We start from the raw sequence: 18,583 nt of genomic DNA, 5'->3' as shown, positions 1-18,583 counted from the left end.
AAATTCCTCCAAGGAAAGTTCCCCCAACATATGTCCTTCTTCTCAAGCCCTCCCACCCAAAAAATCCCCTGAAAACGTCTGTACACTTCCAAATAACCATTACTATGCGTAAGTACTGGTCAAAGTTTGTAACTTGTAGCCCCTCCCACGGGGACTGTGGGGGAGTAAGTCGTCCGCAAAGACATAGTTATAAGGTTTTACGAATACGCTGAATAAAATGGCAATTTCAGAATTTTGATCCTGTGACCCTGGGAAAATAATTAGCGTGGGAGGGGGCCTAGATGCCCTCCAAGTTTTTTGGTCACTTAAAAAGGGCACTAGAACTTTTCATTTCCGTTAGAATTAGCCCTCTCGCAAGATTCTAGGACCACTGAGTCGATACGATCACCCCTGGGGAAAAAAAACAAATAAATAAACACGCATCCGTGATCTGCCTTCTGGCAAAAAATACAAAATTCGACATTTTTGTAGATAGGAGCTTGAAACTTCTACAACAGTGTTCCTCTGATACGCTGAATCTGATGATGGATGTGAATTTCGTTAAGATTCTATGGCTTTTGGGGGTTGTTTCCCCCTATTTTCTAAAATAAAACAAATTTTCTCAGGCTCGTAACTTTTGATGGTTAAGATTAAACTTGATGAAACTTATATACTTAAAATCAGCATCAAAATGTATTTCTTTTGATGTAGCTATTGGTATCAAAATTCCATTTTTTAGAGTTTTGGTTACTATTGAGGCGGGTCGCTCCTTATTGCAGTTCGTTACCACGAACTGTTTGACTAACAATTAGCAAACTCTTACAAGTGACTAGTTGTCATCAAGAATTTGTGGCTCGACAAGTAAGAAGAGAGTAAGAATTGATTGAAGTTTTCAAATGAATGTATTTGAACAATTTCTTTTTTGCAAAATACCTTGTAGGCTACCTTGATGAAGGAAAAGTACAAGGATTTTTCTGAAGGGGGAGCATCTGAGGAGGGAATTAGGTGACACCGTAAATACTTGAGCAGCTAAAAGAAGCTTTTGTTAAAAACCTAATTCGAAACAATCCCTACTCGTTGAAAAATCATATATGATTGAAAAATGGACTGAAAAGGGATGGGGGAAGAAACCAAATGAAATTTAAATACATTTACAACTAAAATAAATGTAAGTTTTTCGGGAAGTTTGAGGAAAATCCTATAAATCCATAAATTCATTCATGTTAGACAGTTGATGCCTTTAAATCAGTAGAATATACAAAAATTAATGCTGAAATATTTTTTAGAAGCAAGGCTGGGTCCAGAGGGGGTTTAACTCCCCTGGAATTTTGTCTGACTCGTAAAAACCCAACAAAAATGTATGTTTGTTACAAAAATGTAACAAAAATGTAATGTTTCTTTTTACCCCCCCCCCCTAAAAAAGAAACAAATATTGCCTTGCTTAGAAGTCATGCAAGCAATTTTATTTTCCCCTCGATTCGTTAAAGAATGGCTCGCAGGTTTTGATAATATGTGGTACTTGTAAGCACCACAATGACTTTAAGAGCCTTGACTAAGTCCCGGACTGTATTTTCTTCTTTCGTGACAGAAGCCATTTTACTCTTTACGAAATCGTGCATCTTTTTAATGCAGGAAGTGGTTAAAAATTCATATACACGGGGCTTTCCTTTTATCTTTTGGTCCAGATTGACCTTCAAAGTAAAAGGGAATCTTTGTCAATTTTTAAAAGAATCCTACCATGCTTTTAGCATAATCCAGACAGGAAAATTTCAATGAAAAGGACAGCTAAGAAACGTAAATTTATATGCAATACATAGTAATAATATTATCTTCGAATATATATTATCTTTGAATATATATCTTTGAAATATATTATCTTTGAAGCCATGTATGCAGTTTTATTTACGCGTCGACTCGTTTAGAAATGGCTCACAGATTGTCATATTGTGTGGTCTTCTTCCGTCCAGAATTTAGGGTAATAAAGCTTCTATAGATAATTTTGATCTAACCCACATACTACCATTGCTGAAACGTAAAACACAAAATTCGGATGCAAGATTTCGTTAAACGCAAACAAATATATTTTCTTTTCACTTCCCTGCCGCCATGGTAAGCCAACCTTATTTCCGTGGCTAAATTCTAAGACCTTAAAACAACCAATATTTAGATTTTGCCGATATGGCACTAAACAAAATTTGAATCTGTTTATTTTCCCAAGGGGTGATTGTAACAAACCAACAGCCCTATATTATTGGAAAAGAACTCATTCAAATGAAAACTAAAAGTTCTAGTGCCCTTGCTAAGTGACCAAAAATATTTGAGGGCAACTAGCCCCCATGCCATACCCCTTTTCTCTAAACTGTTTGATCAAAATTTTGAGATATAATGCCGTAAAATTTTAAGATATAATTTTGAGATAAAACTTCGAGATATTAACCATGGAGAGAATACGAACCCTCCACAGCCCCTGGGGATACGTCTTTAAGTTATAAAATTTGCCAGTTGTTTACGCATAGAATTTGTTATTACGAAGTTTACATAAATATTTTTGGGTGAGGGAAGGGTGGTGAACTGCTCAGAGGATTTTACATAGGGAGAGAATTTTTCAGGGGGGTGGGTAAACTTTTCATAGGAAATTTTACACGGGGGGAATTTGCCAGAATTCGTATTCGAAATTCTTTTTATTTGTCTTACTTTATCTTTGTCGACTCAATTGTAAGGATGGAGATGTTAAGTATAATTGTCCAGAATACATTTTCCACCAGGATTGAATTTTTAGAGGATCTTTTGTGGGGGGGATTTTTCGTTTGTTTTTAAAGTTTGGTTAACTGAAAGTAAGCAGCAGAATCAAAACTAAAAACAAACTGACATTATTATGTATATGAAAGGGGTTGTCCCCTCCTCAATATCGCGCTCTTTACGCTAAAGTGAAATCGTGTTAAGGTACACACAAACTTAAGCGCGAAGAGTGAGGTGTTGAGGAGGGGATAACCCCCTTCGTGTACGTTGTAATTTCTGTTCGTTGTAAGTTTTAATATTGCTTTTCAATTTCCATTGAAAAAACTTCAGTTGATAACGATAGATAAAAGTTGAAATAGGGATAAATCCTTTTAATAGACTTAACAGATGTGAGTATTTCTGCTTATGACAGTCACTGTACATCAACATTTTTTATGAATTATCACTGTCTATTAAACAGATGTATCGCCATTTGAACTTTTATTTATCGTCATGGAAAGGCAATGTAGTCTTTGAAATATATATTTTTTTTAATTTAATTCGTATAGTAGCAATTATTTCTATGTCGTAAGTGTTAATACTATTTAAATTATTTTATAAAAAGGGCTCTTGTATTTCGTTATTTCTTGGTAATCTTGCGTCGACTGTTTCTGGTAATTTTGCTTCAAGATGAAACTATTGTAATTTTGGCAGTATTTTATTCTGCCAGAATTCTTTGTCACGATTGATTTTCTCAATAAAGGGATCGCCTTCACCGAAAAAAAAAAACAACAAAAACAAAAACATAATAGCAGAACAATCTAATTGTATTTATATTTGGTAAAAATAACTATGTGAACTTTTAAGCTGTAATGCGACATTGTTTTTGTTTTCAAGACAAATATTTGTTTTATATAGCCTCCATTCTTCTATTGCCTATTTAAATTTTGGTACTGAGAGGACATTTTACTTCCAAAACCGCCGCATCATTAGACAAAAAAGTGGTTATTCCATCGGGACTGGCTGCAAAATATCCGTATTAATATGAACAAAATGTTCTAAAGGATGTACTTTGCAGCAGGGGTGAGGCTCCAGCATTTTTAATGGGAGGGGGGAGGGGAAAAGAGGTCCATATCCGGATAGTCAAGGGGCATGGGATATATAATTATTCTTTTCTTCTCATTATTGGGGGAGGGACAACTTCCCCCCTTGCCCCCCCCCCCCCTAAAAAAGAAGCTCCTGCTTTAAAGTCTACCTTTTCCTCAAAAGACGATATAGTTTGTTTTTTTTTACATTTGTCCAGGTTCTATTGCATAAGTCTGGTAGTTTTTGGATAAAAAAGTTGAGACAGTTATCCTATTTTTTCTGTATTCTAGCCATCTGCTGTCAATACAATTTCCCTGAAGTCGCGTTGCTTCTTCTATTTGGTGAATTTTTAAGTCAGTACACTGTACACGGTTCAGGTGAATCAGGATCTAAATCTGGAATACATGCGTTTGGGCCATAGTTTTTGTCATGTTTCAAAACTTGCTTCGTAGATTGTTTTGCAGGCAGACGTCTTTTAGCAGTCCAAGTATGCTTGTTTACGGTACTTTTGGCCCGCTGCTCAGCAAGTCGCTTCGACAAACGTCTTGGTGTAGATCCTAAACTACTGCAAAATATAAGCAAACAGGTAGAATGTCTCTTAGAATATTTTATGCCGGCAGTGGTAACACGCGTTATGTATCGGGCTCTTTTCATACCATTATGTTTTATCCCCCGATAAGCCTAGCAACTATGCTCATAACATACTCTGCAAGGTTGCTAGTACTGTTTCTAGTTAAAGTGTCAAATATTGAATACACATGACTAAGAAAAATATTGCTTGGGGCATCTTCTTCGCTGAATTCAACAATTTCCCCTGCCATTTTGCTTTATTCTGGGCATTGTCTATGATCACTACGAAAGAAATACAACGTTATCTCTTTCAGCTCATTTACAAGGTCGTTGACACCTTTTCCTTCACGTTATCAATTGCACGTTGTCTGTGCAATTGTGTTTCTTGCAAAGTTGCACATTTTCCTTATTTTTAACAACTAAGAAGCCTCCTGCATTCGGGATTTTTCGTTTTGCTTCAGGTAAAGCCTATATTTTAGGCACTTGCATGCATGGTTGGCACATTTAATTTTTTTCAAAATGTCTACCTTACGGTCCTTTGGCTGTAAGCTCTGCATGGGTGCTTGAGTCACAATCAGCGACATATCTAATATATTTTACAGAGTGCATAGCTGGAGTGTTTCGAAATGCCCAGACTAAAATATCACATTCCATTCCTGTGCTTAGTCCCTTCCAGTTTGTGAAACACGTAAGGTCAGGAATCAAAGTGTTTTCATCCCTTCGATTCTTCATACAAATGCAACAGTACTTATTTCTAATCCCAATATGTGTAAGCTTTTTTTGAACAAAAACCAATGAGGACTCCACAACCAGACAACACGGAATACCTATTATCATAGCTTCTAGTTTACCAGCCACCATCAACTATAACACAAGTCTCCACTGACCCATACATGCTTTGCAACATCTGCAATAAGTTGTATGTCTTGGCAATTGAAAACTACGACTTTACCCCGAAGAGGACGAATTTACAATCAATTTAAAATTCTGAGAAGTTAATTGATTTAAAAGTAACAATAACAGTATTTTAGCCTTCCCAGTTGCAAAAGAAGTAATGCTAAACGTTGGCAGTAATGGATTCAACCAAGATGATTTGCTTTATTTGTAATGAAATTAGTCTACGTTTGATGATCTGTAATTGCGAATCAGCTATAATGAAGGGGGTGAGTCATTGTTTAGGTGGGGGGGGGTAGATTCCTACAAAAGTACATTTTAATGGACAAAAAGCTTACTCTTTCTGAGGCTTCAGATGAATGTTGAAAGAGGTAGGCGGGAGCAGGAAATAATTAGAATATTTTCTATACAGGTAAAACCTTACATTATCATGTCTAAGAGCACATAGGTGGAAAAGGCAAGGCAGGTAATCATCAGCCCCACCAGAAAATTTATTTGGGATGACAAATACTGCTAGGAACTTAGTTTTCAGCAATTTTAAATAGTAAAATAGTACTTTTGCAATGCAAACAAAAGCTGACGGCATATTTTAAACGAAATTGTCCCTTGTTAAGTTGTTTTCCTTGTGTTTTCTATAATTACACGAACTTTCTTGTGTACTTATTGTCCACTAATTACTAATAAACAAATAGATATTTAGGATCACCATAAAAAGCTAATTCTTTGATTGAATATTATCAATAGTTAGGCTCTCATTCTTTCGTTATTGACAAGGATCTTTATTTACATATCATTCATTACTAGGAAGAATTTGAATTTTTGGGTTGCTCCATCTAAATCATATAGAAATATGTTTGTGGAAAACTCGAAAGGGGTCACTCAGTCATAAATTAGAACCTTTATTTTCCTCATTAGTGGTCAAAATCTACTGGCAGGCAGGCATCGATGTTGAAACACACATTTTTTCCAGAGTTTTTCCTTATTCTGCTCTGTTTCCTTTGGTTTCCTTATAATTACTTTATAGTCCCAAATTTCCAGGGTGGGCCACGCCAACCCCTCCCTCCTCCCTGCCCCCTGCCGGTACTCATGCTTCAAGTCGAGCAAACACTTTGGAAATCTTGGTCTTCCGCGTTTTACATATATTTGTTTTAACTTTTCCCTGCTCTTTGCACATTAATCTAATCAAGTTCTCTTGGTAAATATTTTGCTATTCATATTATTGACTTACGAATAAAGTAAACATACCACTTGATGCCTTTTTTTACGCACTTTCCAAATATAATAATCACCTTTGCTGCAACTAAATTTTACCCCCAACCATGTATTTATTAATTCAGGGTATATATTTGCACATTAGGGAGGGGGGATTTAAACTTACTACTCATTTGTATCAGAAAAAACTTTACTGTTTATATAATAGCTTTGTCTGTTGCTGAAACACAAACCCGAAAATTAAACAAGCCATGTTCAACTTGAGGGCTCTGTAACTCTAGATCGATTACAGTAAAAAAAAAAACTAACAAAGGATAGAAAAAGCTCTTTAATAGAGCAAAATGAACATTAACTGTCTAAAAAATGGTTCGGCTTAGAAACATTTACAAGCTTGTATGAACTTTATTGAAGTTGTTAATACAGTTTTCTTGAACAAAACCAAGAGAATTTTAGTATAAAAAAAACTATTTAAAAATAGAGGAAGCACTTGAAAAAAAGTGAATTTAACTACATGATAGCCATTAGTCTCTTGAATCAGGTGAATCACAATCCAAGTTCAACCCAGTTCTGTAATATACCTGTTGCTTTAAACAACAAAATTTCTTTAACATTCCAGAGATAGCCATGTAACTAAGACAATTTTCGCCCCTTACCGTGCATTGTCAGTTTAATTGACATATTGATATTTATTCCTTAAAGTTTTCATAATTTTTTATTTATGAAAGTAAAAAAAGTGAAAACATTTAAAACCTATTTTGTTTTCAGTAAAGCGCAAATCGTGTTCTGGTCTTGGGAGGCATGGGTATTATCAGCCTAGTCGTGTTAATTTTTGCCCGTTTTGAGTTTGGCTTGGTCATTTAATTTTAATTTCTTTGGTACCAATAGCTACATCAAAAGAATCGCATTTTAATGCTGATTTTAAATATATAAGTTTCATCAGGTTTAGTCTTACCCATCAAAAGTTACGAGCCTGAGAAAATTTGCGTTATTTTAGAAAATAGGGGGAAACACCCCCTAAAAGTCATAGAATCTTAACGGAAATCACACCATCAGATTCAGCGTATCAGGGAACCCTTCTGTAGAAGTTTCAAGCTCCTATCTACAAAAATGCGGAATTTTATATTTTTTGCCAGAAGGCAGATCACGGATGCGTGTTTATTTGTTTTTTTGTTTTTTTCCCCCAGGGGTGATCGTATCGACCCAGTTGTGCTAGAATGTTGCAAGAGGGCTCATTCTAAGGGAAATGAAAAGTTCTTGTGCCCTTTTTAAGTGACCAAAAAAATTAGAGGGCACCTAGGCCCCCTCCCACGCTAATTATTTTCCCAAAGTCAACAGATCAAAATTCTGAGATAGCCATTTTATTCAGCGTAGTCGAAAAACCTTATAACTATGTCTTTGGGACGACTTACTCCCCCACAGTCCCCGTGGGAGGGGTTACAAGTTCAAAACTTTGACCAGTGCTTACATATAGTAATGGTTATTGGGAAGTGTACAGGCGTTTTCAGGAGGATTTTTTTGGTTGGAGGCAGGGGTTGAGAAGAGGTGAATATGCTGGGGGAGCTTTCCATCGAGGAATTTGTCATGGGGGAAGAAAATTTCCATGAAGGGAGCGCAGGATTTACTGCCATTACTTAAAAAAAAACAATGAAAAAGTTTTTTTTTTCAGCTGGAAGTAAGCAGCAGCATTAAAACTTAAAATGAACAGAAATTATTACCCATATGAGGGGCTCACCTCCTCCTAATACCTCGCTCTTTACGCCAAAGTATTTTTAGTAATTTCAACTATTTATTCTGCAGCTTTTGTGATTCAGGGGTCATTCTTAATGAATTGGGACAAAATTTAAGCTTTAGTGTAAAGAGCGAGGTACTGACGAGGGGGCGAACCCCCTCATATATGTAATAAAAACATAAGAATACAAAAGTTCTTTACGTAAGCTAATTTATAAGTTACGTATGTCTTTTACTTATAAAAAGATTCGTAAAAAATTAAAAGTTCTAGTTGCCTTTTTAATTAACCGAAAATCGGAGGGCAACTAGGCTTCCTCCCCCGCTCTTTTTTTCTCAAAACCATTCGATCAAAATTATGAGAAAGCCATTTAGCCAAAAAAAATAAATATACAAATTTCGTTTTAATTATTCCTCTGCGGAGAGCCAAAATCAAAACATGCATTGATTCAAAAACGTTCAGAAATTAAATAAAAAAACAAGTTTTTTAAATGAAAGTAAGGAGCGACATTAAAACTTAAAACGAACAGAAATTACTCCGTATATGAAAGGGGCTTTTCCTTCTCAACGCCCCGCTCTTTACGCTAAAGTTTTTTACTCTTTTAAAATGTAGAGTTAAGAGAAAGAGTCAAACTTTAGCGTAAAGAGCGGGGCGTTGAGAAGGAAAAGCCCCTTTCATATACGGAGTAATTTCTGTTCGTTTTAATGTCGCTCCTTACTTTCATTTAAAAAACTTGTTTTTTTTTATTTAATTTACTAGCACGAAACAACAATTTTGTTCAATATAAGATGGGAAATACAGTCGTTGAATAAGTTAAAAAGATATGGATTATACCTGCCACTTTTACAGTACATACTTGAGATTTACTTAAAGCTTATATTTGTAGTACGAGCTAAGCCTTAGCATAAAGACTAGGGGATTAAAGAGATGCCACTCCTACTTAACCATTGAAATATTTAATTTTTTTTAGTTTTAATGTAGGTTTCTAATTTCATGTTTATTTTTTTGTGATTTTGTTATGTTTTTTTTAATGTATAATCAACAATGTCGGCACATTGCCATGTAGATTCAAAAATTTCCTCCTTTGTTAGAGCTTTTCCTCATAAATCTTTGTCAAAGACCAAGGAAGATCCTTTTTGGGATTAAAAAACAGTACATTTCCTTATTTCTTAATTTTTGAGCTTTCATATGACCTTAGTAATGATTCTAAAATTGAAGGTTAAGTCTACTATAAAGATTACTGATGAGTTAAACGAAAGCACAGTTGCTCAGAAGTAAGCAGTCAAAAAATGGACATTACATCAGTATTGAAGGTAATATAGTTTTAATAATTTCTTCACTTGCGTTCGAGTCATGAGAAATAATAGGTATCGAGGAATTTAATTCGTTTTTCTTACCTCTTTCAGTCAATAAAATTAAAAAATAAGTTTTTTCAAATGAAAGTAAGGAGCAACATTAAAACTTAAAGCGAACAGAAAGTATTCTGTATATGAAGGGAGCTATCCCTTCCTCAGCGAGGAAGGAATCTTGAAGTTTTTGAAAAATTTTTGTCATTAAAATTCAACAGTCATTGTGTTTAAACAGATTTTCTCAAAGAGTTTTGACAAAAAGTCAAGCTTTGCTGCAATGAGCGGGGGTTTACGAAGGGTAGTCCTCTCATATGAGGAATGATCTCTGTTTGTTTTATGAACGAACAGATTGTAATGGCACATTTCACGAATTACCACAAAATTTTTGCTTGTATGTATTTGGGGGAAAAAGAGCGCAAGAGGGGGCTAACTACCCTTGAATCTCTTTGATCACTTAAAAAGGGACACTACAAGCTTTAACCTCTGTTCGAATGAGCATTCTCCTGATCTTATATGACAATTGGGTCAATACAATCACCCATGGGGAAAAACCAATAAATTCTACATTCTTGTAGATGGTAACTTGAAACCTTTGCAGTAGTGTTCTCAGATATACTGAATCCGATAGTGCGATTTTCGTTAAGAGCGCTTGACATTTTGATTTATTCTCAGGCTCGAAGCTTTAGATGGGTAACATTCAATTTAATGAATTTTGTACATTTAGAATCAGCGTAAAAAGTAAATTTTTTTAATGTATTTGGTTACTGTAGGATGGAATTGTTCCTTATTTATACTTCGTTACCATGAACTGTTTGATGAGTTATCCAAAGAGCAATGAAAATTGACAAGAGAAGAAAATCGAATCCGACTTAAAAAAAAAGAACAAAGGAGGAGAAAAAAAGGTACCATCTAGGACTATCCAGCAAAATACCAGCATCAAGTTAACTATTTGGCCAAAAAACAAGTTATTACTTGAATGTGCTAGCGTTAGATTAAGCTAAAAACAAAAGAAGTTTTTGCAGAAGGGAGCAGTCAACATAATTATGTAGTTTGTCTTCTTAGCTTATGTTCAAAACAGCTTTGACTATTTTATAGTCGATAAGCATATTTTAAGAACACAATAATCCACTTAGTCGCAGAGAGTTTCAGGTTCGGCCCAAGTAAATTTATACCTTTCAGTGATATAAAGAAATGCATTTGAACTAGTGTCAAATTTTGGTTCGGTTCTGGGTATCGCTATCTTGTCAGTGATGCTAGAATTTTAGTAAAAATTACCATACTTAAGTGTCAGAGATTCTCAGGCTCGTAACTTTTGATGGGTAAGAATAAACTTGATGAAACTTATATATTTAAAATCAGCATTAAAATGCGATTCTTTTGATGTAGCTATTGAAATCAAAATTTAATTTTTTAGAGTTTTGGTTACTATTGAGCCGGGTCGCTCCTTACTACAGTTCGTTACCACGAACTGTTTGATATTTTCGTTCACACTGACCTATTTACATTTTTGAGCATCTAGTGAGAAATAGGTACTACCCACTGCAAACAATAGATTATATCCAGGGCCGTATCCAAGATTTTTCTTTTAGGTGGGAGGAGATGGTCTAAGAAACGATTTTTTTTTTCGGGGGGATACGAAAAACTTTAAAAACGCACCAAAATTTGTTAATATTTCATTTTTGTTTCGTTTTTACGAGTCGGACAAACACTCTTCTGGGGGTATGGGGTAGGGCTCAAACCCTTTAGCCCCCCGGGTACGGCCTTGCTTGTACCTTCATATGGTTTGAACATTCACATTGTTTTTTGTTTCTTTTGTTATTTATAATGAATAAAACTTCACTTTGTTTGATCTTTTTTCTTTGTTAAACCGAGTCTTTAACTGTCAGTCCAATAATCATATATGAATATCACACACATTCCCTAGTTTTACTTGTCAGTCGAAGCGGATAAAATAAGTTGCTAGTTCCTTTGACCATTACAGGAAATTTTTTTGTTTTAATTATTACTGAATAAATTTTATGTGCGACTCCTGAATACGGAAATATCACGATATTATCTTCCATTTCATTTTTTGAATTATATTTTTTTAGTACTTCAAGATAAATATAGACCTCACGTTATATTTTTTTGAAATAACGAGATGATTTTATTTTAGGTTCTGGTCTTTGTTTGGGTTTGTTCTTCGTCAGTCTCAGCAACCTACTTTAAGGGGCATAGACCACGAAGATATAGGCCTATCCCGCCTTCTTATGGGGTTCCAGAACCGATGTACCCTCCACCAATTGTTGCAAATGGGCCTGTTTTCACACCTTCACCTGCTGTTGGAATCGGTGGAATGTCACCAATGGGCCTAGGTGGCAATTATGCCAGCTTTGGAAATTCCTTTGGTTCAAACACCGGCAGCTTTAGTAACGGAATTGGTGGCAACTCAGCAACTTTTAACAATAACTTTGGTAACAGCTTTGGTAGCATGCAACATGGTATCGGTGGCAGTTCTGGAAGCTTTGGCAACAGCTTTGGCAGTAGTTTTGGAAACTTCGGCAATAGTTTTGGAGGAGGCTTTGGAAATTTTGGAAATTCGTTTGGTAATAGCTATGGAAGCTTTGGAAACTCCATGGGTGGTATTGGTGGCTTTGGTGGTGGTTACGGTGGATTCATGCCATCTTATGGACCTTATGGAGGTGCAGTACCTCCTTTTGGATTTGGCTCTGGAGTTGGAGGAGGTTACCAAGCTCAATTTGCTGCGGGAGGTCAACAAGCCAGCTTTTTTGGAGGTAGTGGATTTTCAAATGGAATGATGCCATTTTAATAATAGTGACCAATTCTCATATGTTATTTAAATACGCGAAATCAGCAATCAAAGCAAAGTGTACATATAAAGGAACACTTGTAAGTGAAATATTTAGAAATCTATTTTTCTACCTCTTTAATATTTGTACTTTCGCCAAAAATAAATTTTATACACAAGATTTTGGCTGGATTCGATAGGTTATAGTTTTGTGACAAAAACTTCATTGGAGTCAATAGGTTAAAAGCAATATTTTAAGGTCAGTTTGGTTGAAACTTTACCACAATCCATAGGAGTATCGTAATCACGTCGTTTGTCAGGTAACTGCTACAAAAGGAACCTTTGATTTAGAGTTTAAGCTATTTTTGAACACCGTGTGGTGTTTACAGTTCTCTTTAAAATAGGGTGGCCAACTGACCAACTTGCCAAAAAAAAACATATTATTTGACCTCTGCAATTAAGCAGAAGAGAACTATAGATCAACCGGATATTGCTCGTTCCAAAATACGAATATTTTCATGATTTGCCCAATAAATACTTTTAATATAAGTATTTCCTTGCGTTTTTTTCCAATTGCGTATCTCTCATCCAAACAAATTTAGACGCAAATGCCTGGTAGACCAAAATTAAATTTTACTAATTCACTTTGCTTAGCACCTATAAGCTTGAAATATAGCTTTTGTCCCATCCTACAAGTTTAGTTCAGTTTATTAACATCAAAATGAATGGACAACAATAACTCTGTACCCCTACAAGGCTCCATGGCCCGTTACAGAAGCAATAGCTTCTTGGTCTTCGAATCTTCGAATAAGTACTTCGATGCAATTAAATACAAACAACTTTTTATCCTACTCCTATAGTTGAATTAGACGACTATTTTTTATGGGATGCTGGAAATAGAAGTTCAAATTTACTCTAAAGACGAGGGGGTTGGAATACATTGCATAAACAGGATGATTGCTGCTATTTTTAGTTTTTAATACTGATCTTTCTATCGTCCGACAAAAAACTCCTCCTTAACAACTTAATTCTTCCTTGTTTCTAATGTAATATCCAAAATTTTCCTAAATATGAATGAGTAGGAAGGGGGGTTGGAGTCACAGTCTCATCAATCCCCATTCTTTACTTCAAATTTTAGCTTTTGTAGACTTTTGATTCAAAATAAAGAGCTTATTTTGTGCATTTGCTTTTTCCAGTAGAATCAAATTTTCAAGGAAATTATTGTTTCCACAATTAAAAAACATTTTTCATTCGCTCAACAGCCATAAAATTGTTCATGTATATATTTCCCAAAATAAGGGGAAGCCATTGGTTGAAGGGCTGAAAGCTAACAAACAAGTATCGATCCAATAAGAGAGTCATACTTACTCCCGCCGTCTACCCGTGCCATTTAACCAAACACTTGCAAAACTATAGTTTCTATGACTATCTTAGTTCTATGACTATCTACCTTAGTTCTGCCCTAGGAATAACGTATGACGGATGATAGATAGACTTATCTATTAACAAATGAACTGACACCATTTTATACAAACCTAATAATGGCTTATGCTAGATTTGCCTCTCACTCAATCGGACTATCTGTCTTGGCTTTTTCTACAATCAGGCATAGCTTGATGCCCACAACTACTTGATTTTAATTAATCGATTGTTTCCTTTCAACAAAGTTATTGAAGAAGCGAGAATCTCTGGTCAACCGCTATACGCCCTCTTGATTGATATCAAAGGGGCCTTTGATAACATTTCTCATGCATCTGCACTGCTTGCTTTAATCCATGCTGGATTGCCCCTAGCTGTCATTCGAGTCCTTCGCTCTTGGTATTCTGGATTAAAGATCCGTATTTGTCCGAGTTCGTCTTCATCTCAGTCCAAATTAATTCAAGTGGGTAGAGGAATTATACAAGGAGGAATTATTTCTCCTTATATATTAAATTCATGTTTCGCTACTGCCCTTAATTCTCTTTCCTGCTCTTTTGTTTCATTATCTCAAAATCTGTCTTACATTGCATATGCTGATGACATCATCCTTCTAAGCCGGTCCAAGTCTAGTCTTGTTTCGAATTTTAATATTTTAATTAATTGTTTAAAAGGTTTTGGCCTTTCTATCAGTTTTGAAAAATGTCAATTTTTTGTTGTAAATTGTTTAGAGGATAATGTCAGGGCGACTCCCGATTGCGGCAATGGTGTTATTTTTCAGTCGTCGCCAATAGTCACTTATTTGGGATTACCTTATGCTGCTTCGAAAAGAGATTTTAAACCAGTCCTGGTTCAGCATGTTCAGATGAAACTACGCAAAGCATTTGGTCTTTTAATTCGTTTTCGGGGTCTTTACCGTCGGGACGTCCTTGGTCGTATGTATAGCGCTGTTCCTCTGCGTCACGTATTGTTCCCGTCCCTCCTCTTCCGTAATTTCAGACCTTCTGATCTTTCGCCCATTAAAGTTTCTTATTTTAAATATCGTAAACTTTTACTTGGTTTCCCCTTTCTTTTAGTAACACTGAGATTGTTTTAAAGCTTAAAGTGAAGGATCCTGTAGTCTGTATAAAGAAAAAATATAAAACATTTGAAGATAAGGCGAAAATTAACCTTTTAGGCCACAATTTATTTCCGTTTTTTAGTAACAGTTCTGGCTCTTGATGATTTATAGGCTAAACTATTTAGCAAGTGTTTTGTATCTTTTTTTCTTCTCTTTTTAAGTGTTTGATCAATATTTGATAGGTTTTGATTGTAAGTGTTATCATTTGTCTTTTCTTTATATTATATTGTAGCGTACTCCTCATTTTTTGAGGGAAATAAAGAAAATAAAATAAATAAATAAATAAATATAGTAATGGTTACTGGGAAGTGTACAGACGTTTTCAGGGGGATTTTTTTGGTTTAGAGGGGAGAGTCGAGTGCGGGATACGTGGGAGGATATTTCCATGGAGGAACTTCTCATGGGGGAGGAGAATTTCAATGAAGGGGGCGCAGGTTTTTCTAGCATTATTTGAAAAAAAATGAAAAAATAAATATGAAAAGTTTTTTTCTACTGAAAGTAATGAGCAGCATTAAAACTTAAAACGAACAAAAATTATTACGCATATGAGGGGTTTACCTTCTCGTTATACCTCACTCTTTACACTAAATTATAATCAGTAATTTCAACTATTTATTCTGCGGCCTTTGTAATTCAGAGGTCATTCTTAAGGAATTGGGACAAAATTTAACCTTTAGTTTAAAGAGCGAGGTATCGACGAGGGTTGAATCCCCTCGTATACGCAATACGTTACGTAAGTTAGTTCGTAAGTTACGTATATCTTTTAACAATTAAAAAGTTTGAAACAAATTAAAAGCTCTAGGTGCCTTTTTAAGTAATCAAAAAATTGGAGGACAACTAGGCCTCCTCCCTCGCTCCTTTTTTCTCAAAATCTTCCGAATAATTGCAATTAGTTAATATGCAAATTTCTTTTTAATTATTTATGTGCGGAGAGTCAAGATCAAAACATGCTGTAATTCAAATACGTCCAGAAATTAAATAAAAAAACAAGTTTTTTAAATGAAAGTAAGGAGCAACATTAAAACTTAAAACGAACAGAAATTACTCCGTATATGAAAGGGGTTTTTCCTCCTCAACGCCTCCTCTTTATGCTAAAGTTTCTTACTATTTTAAAAGTAGAGTTAAGAGAAAGAGTCAAACTTTAGCGTAAAGAGCGAGGCGTTGGGGAGGAAAAGCCCCTTTCATATACGGAGTAATTTCTGTTCGTTTTAAGTTTTAATGTTGCTCCTTACTTTCATTAAAAAAACTTGTTTTTTATTTATTAATAGATAAGTCTATCTATCATCCGTCCACGCGTCATTCCTAGGGCAGAACTAAGCTAGATAGTCATAGAACTAAGATAGCTATAGAAACTATAGTTTTCCAAGTGTTTGGTTAAATGGCATGGATAAACGGCGGGAGTAAGTATGACTCTTTTATTGGAACAAAACTTGTTTATTAGCTTTTAGAAAGGCAAGCATGCTTAGAATCTAAGGCAGGTTGACCAAGAATTTAAAATTGACATAGGACAGTTAGATTGCCTGGAAAGAGAGGTAAACAAGGCACGCCTACCTATGTTCTTAGGCAGGTTGACCAAGAATTTATAATTGACCAAGAATCATCTAAATACTGATTCAATTTATTAGAAGCACTTTTCATGGGAAACATGATAAGTGGCCCCCAAAACAACTGTTTCACCAATGACCTTTCAGTAATATTAAACAGAATAGCTGTCTCAAAACTTGTTTCGTGAATGATGAGTGTCGGGGGGGGGGGGGTAACTATAATTTTTGACTTTTAAAAACGGAACTAGAACTTCTGATTTTTACAATCAAATGAGCCCATTTCAAAGTTTATACGAACATACATTCCATGAAAACCTTGTATGCCCCGGCACATAACTTACAACCCTTGCCCCTGGGTTCTGGGGAGTTTTGTCAATCTTAGAGGCACTGTGATGTGCACTTTTTTGACATTTTTTGCCAAAATGACTATCTTACAATTTCAATCAGGTGCAATTGAGAAAAAAGGACTTCGGGGGGGGGGGGGGGCTATTTGCTCTCCATCAACCTTTGACTCTTAAAAGGGAGCTAGAAATTTCCATTTTCAATCAAATGACTCTCCTCTAAAGCATATACGACCACCCCTTCCGTCAACACCTTATATACCCCCTGGGCATAGCTTACAACCCTTGCCTCCGGACTCTAGGTTTTTTTTTCAACCCCGAGTGTCTTTTCAAATGATCTTTGGACTATCTTTTTATTGGATGCATTTGGGAAAAGAGAATTTGGGGGGCTAGTTGTTCTCCGACCGCTTTTGGTTCTTAGAAAAGGGAATAGAGATTCAGATTCACAATTGAATGAGACCCCTTCGAAGTTTCTACGACCACTGCTTCCATAAGAAAACTTAAATGTTAATATTGGCCAACTAGTATATCTTATAGCTTTTGCCTTGAGGGCTCTGAGGAGGATGCCGTCAACCCCAAAGACATAACTACTGAACCTTTCAACCATGTTGAACAGAAGAATTTTCTCAAAATTTTGTCAGGGTTTGTTTGAGGAAATAATGGGAGGGGGAGGGGACTCGTTGCGCTCCAATCACTATTGACTTTTTAAAAAGAGCACTAAAACTTTCAATTTTTAATCGAATGAGCGCCTTTTGAAGTTTCTACGATGACACCTTCTATACGAACTGCTCTGGTCTGGAACAAATAAATAATATATTGTGCCAACATCGTTCTTTACTTAGGCAGCGCTATTGCGCTGCCTATGATACCAGATAAATACACTAACGTGATTAGTAATATATGCGAGAATAAAATTGTTGTAGCTAAGGTTGGTAATGAGGTTAGTGGCTAGTTTTGTATTGAATCAGGAGTTAAGCATGGTTCCCATTTATACGGTTTATCTTGATGGACTTGATTTAACTGATGGATATATCTATTTGATAAGGCATATAATACAAATATTTTTTTGGGCTGCAAGTATGCTAAGGGGAAGTATGTACCCCGTCTCACTATGGCCTCTGAGAATCGAAGGCTATATGAATATCCATTCGATAGTTCTTATTATATCTACTAGATATCATTTTTGCCGGTTCAGACCAGTATCACTGTTTTGTGGGATTAATTAAAAAAAACTTTTTCCACAAAACAAGTTTTTCAAAGAAAAGTAAAGAGCTCCATTAAGCCAAGAATGAGCAAAAACTGAAGTGAAATATTCTTCCAAGCATAAAACTATTACAAATCACTATCAATGAGTAAATGAAACTCAAAACGAACAGAAATTACAATAAATAGCCTAGGCAAACTCAAAACCAGCAAAAATTAGCATGAATAGGGCTGATAACCCCCATGCCTTCTAAAGACCAGAAGAAAATTTACTGAAAACAAAATACGTTTGATATGTTTTCACCTTTCTTGATTTCATAAATAAAAAAGTAGCAAAACCTTAAGGAAGAATAATCAGTGTATGTCAATTAAACTGAAAATCCACGGTCATTTGTTTTTTGGTTGTTTTTTTTTTTCAGTAAAGCAAAAATTGTGTTCTGGTCTTGAGAAGGCTTGGGGGTTATTAGCCCTAACCATGTTAAGTTTTGCTCGTTTTGAGTTTATATTAACTATTTATTGTAATTAATTTTAAAAAACACCTTTCCGAAAAAGAAGTTTTCTAAAGAAAAGTAAAGGCCATATTAAACTTGAGATAAACTTGAAATAAAAATCTACAATAACTCAAACTCAAAACAAC

The 18,583-nt window shown here is 35.3% G+C and overlaps 2 protein-coding genes across 6 annotated transcripts in view; one reads left to right on the top strand and one right to left on the bottom strand.

Annotated features, from left to right (window-relative positions):
* Positions 1-18,583, bottom strand: part of LOC136027271 (uncharacterized) — a 134,036-nt gene that overhangs the window by 54,932 nt on the left and 60,521 nt on the right. The window lies entirely within an intron of this gene.
* Positions 9,373-12,501, top strand: LOC136027267 (keratin, type I cytoskeletal 10-like). The gene is made up of 2 exons (XM_065704343.1): positions 9,373-9,498; positions 11,690-12,501. The coding sequence occupies exons 1-2, from the start codon at positions 9,475-9,477 to the stop codon at positions 12,341-12,343; spliced, it is 678 nt and encodes a 225-aa protein (XP_065560415.1). The 5' UTR covers positions 9,373-9,474; the 3' UTR covers positions 12,344-12,501.

Source organism: Artemia franciscana, chromosome 5, assembly GCF_032884065.1.
Source record: "Artemia franciscana chromosome 5, ASM3288406v1, whole genome shotgun sequence".
NCBI lineage: Eukaryota > Metazoa > Arthropoda > Branchiopoda > Anostraca > Artemiidae > Artemia > Artemia franciscana.
This window is presented reverse-complemented; position numbering and strand designations above follow the sequence as displayed.

Bases quoted from the DNA above. Each gene is read 5' to 3' on its own strand.
- LOC136027267 (XM_065704343.1), top strand. From the start codon at position 9,475: ATGGACATTACATCAGTATTGAAG. The intron at 9,499-11,689 runs GTAATATAGTTT...ATTTTATTTTAG, and splicing joins ACATTACATCAGTATTGAAG to GTTCTGGTCTTTGTTTGGGT.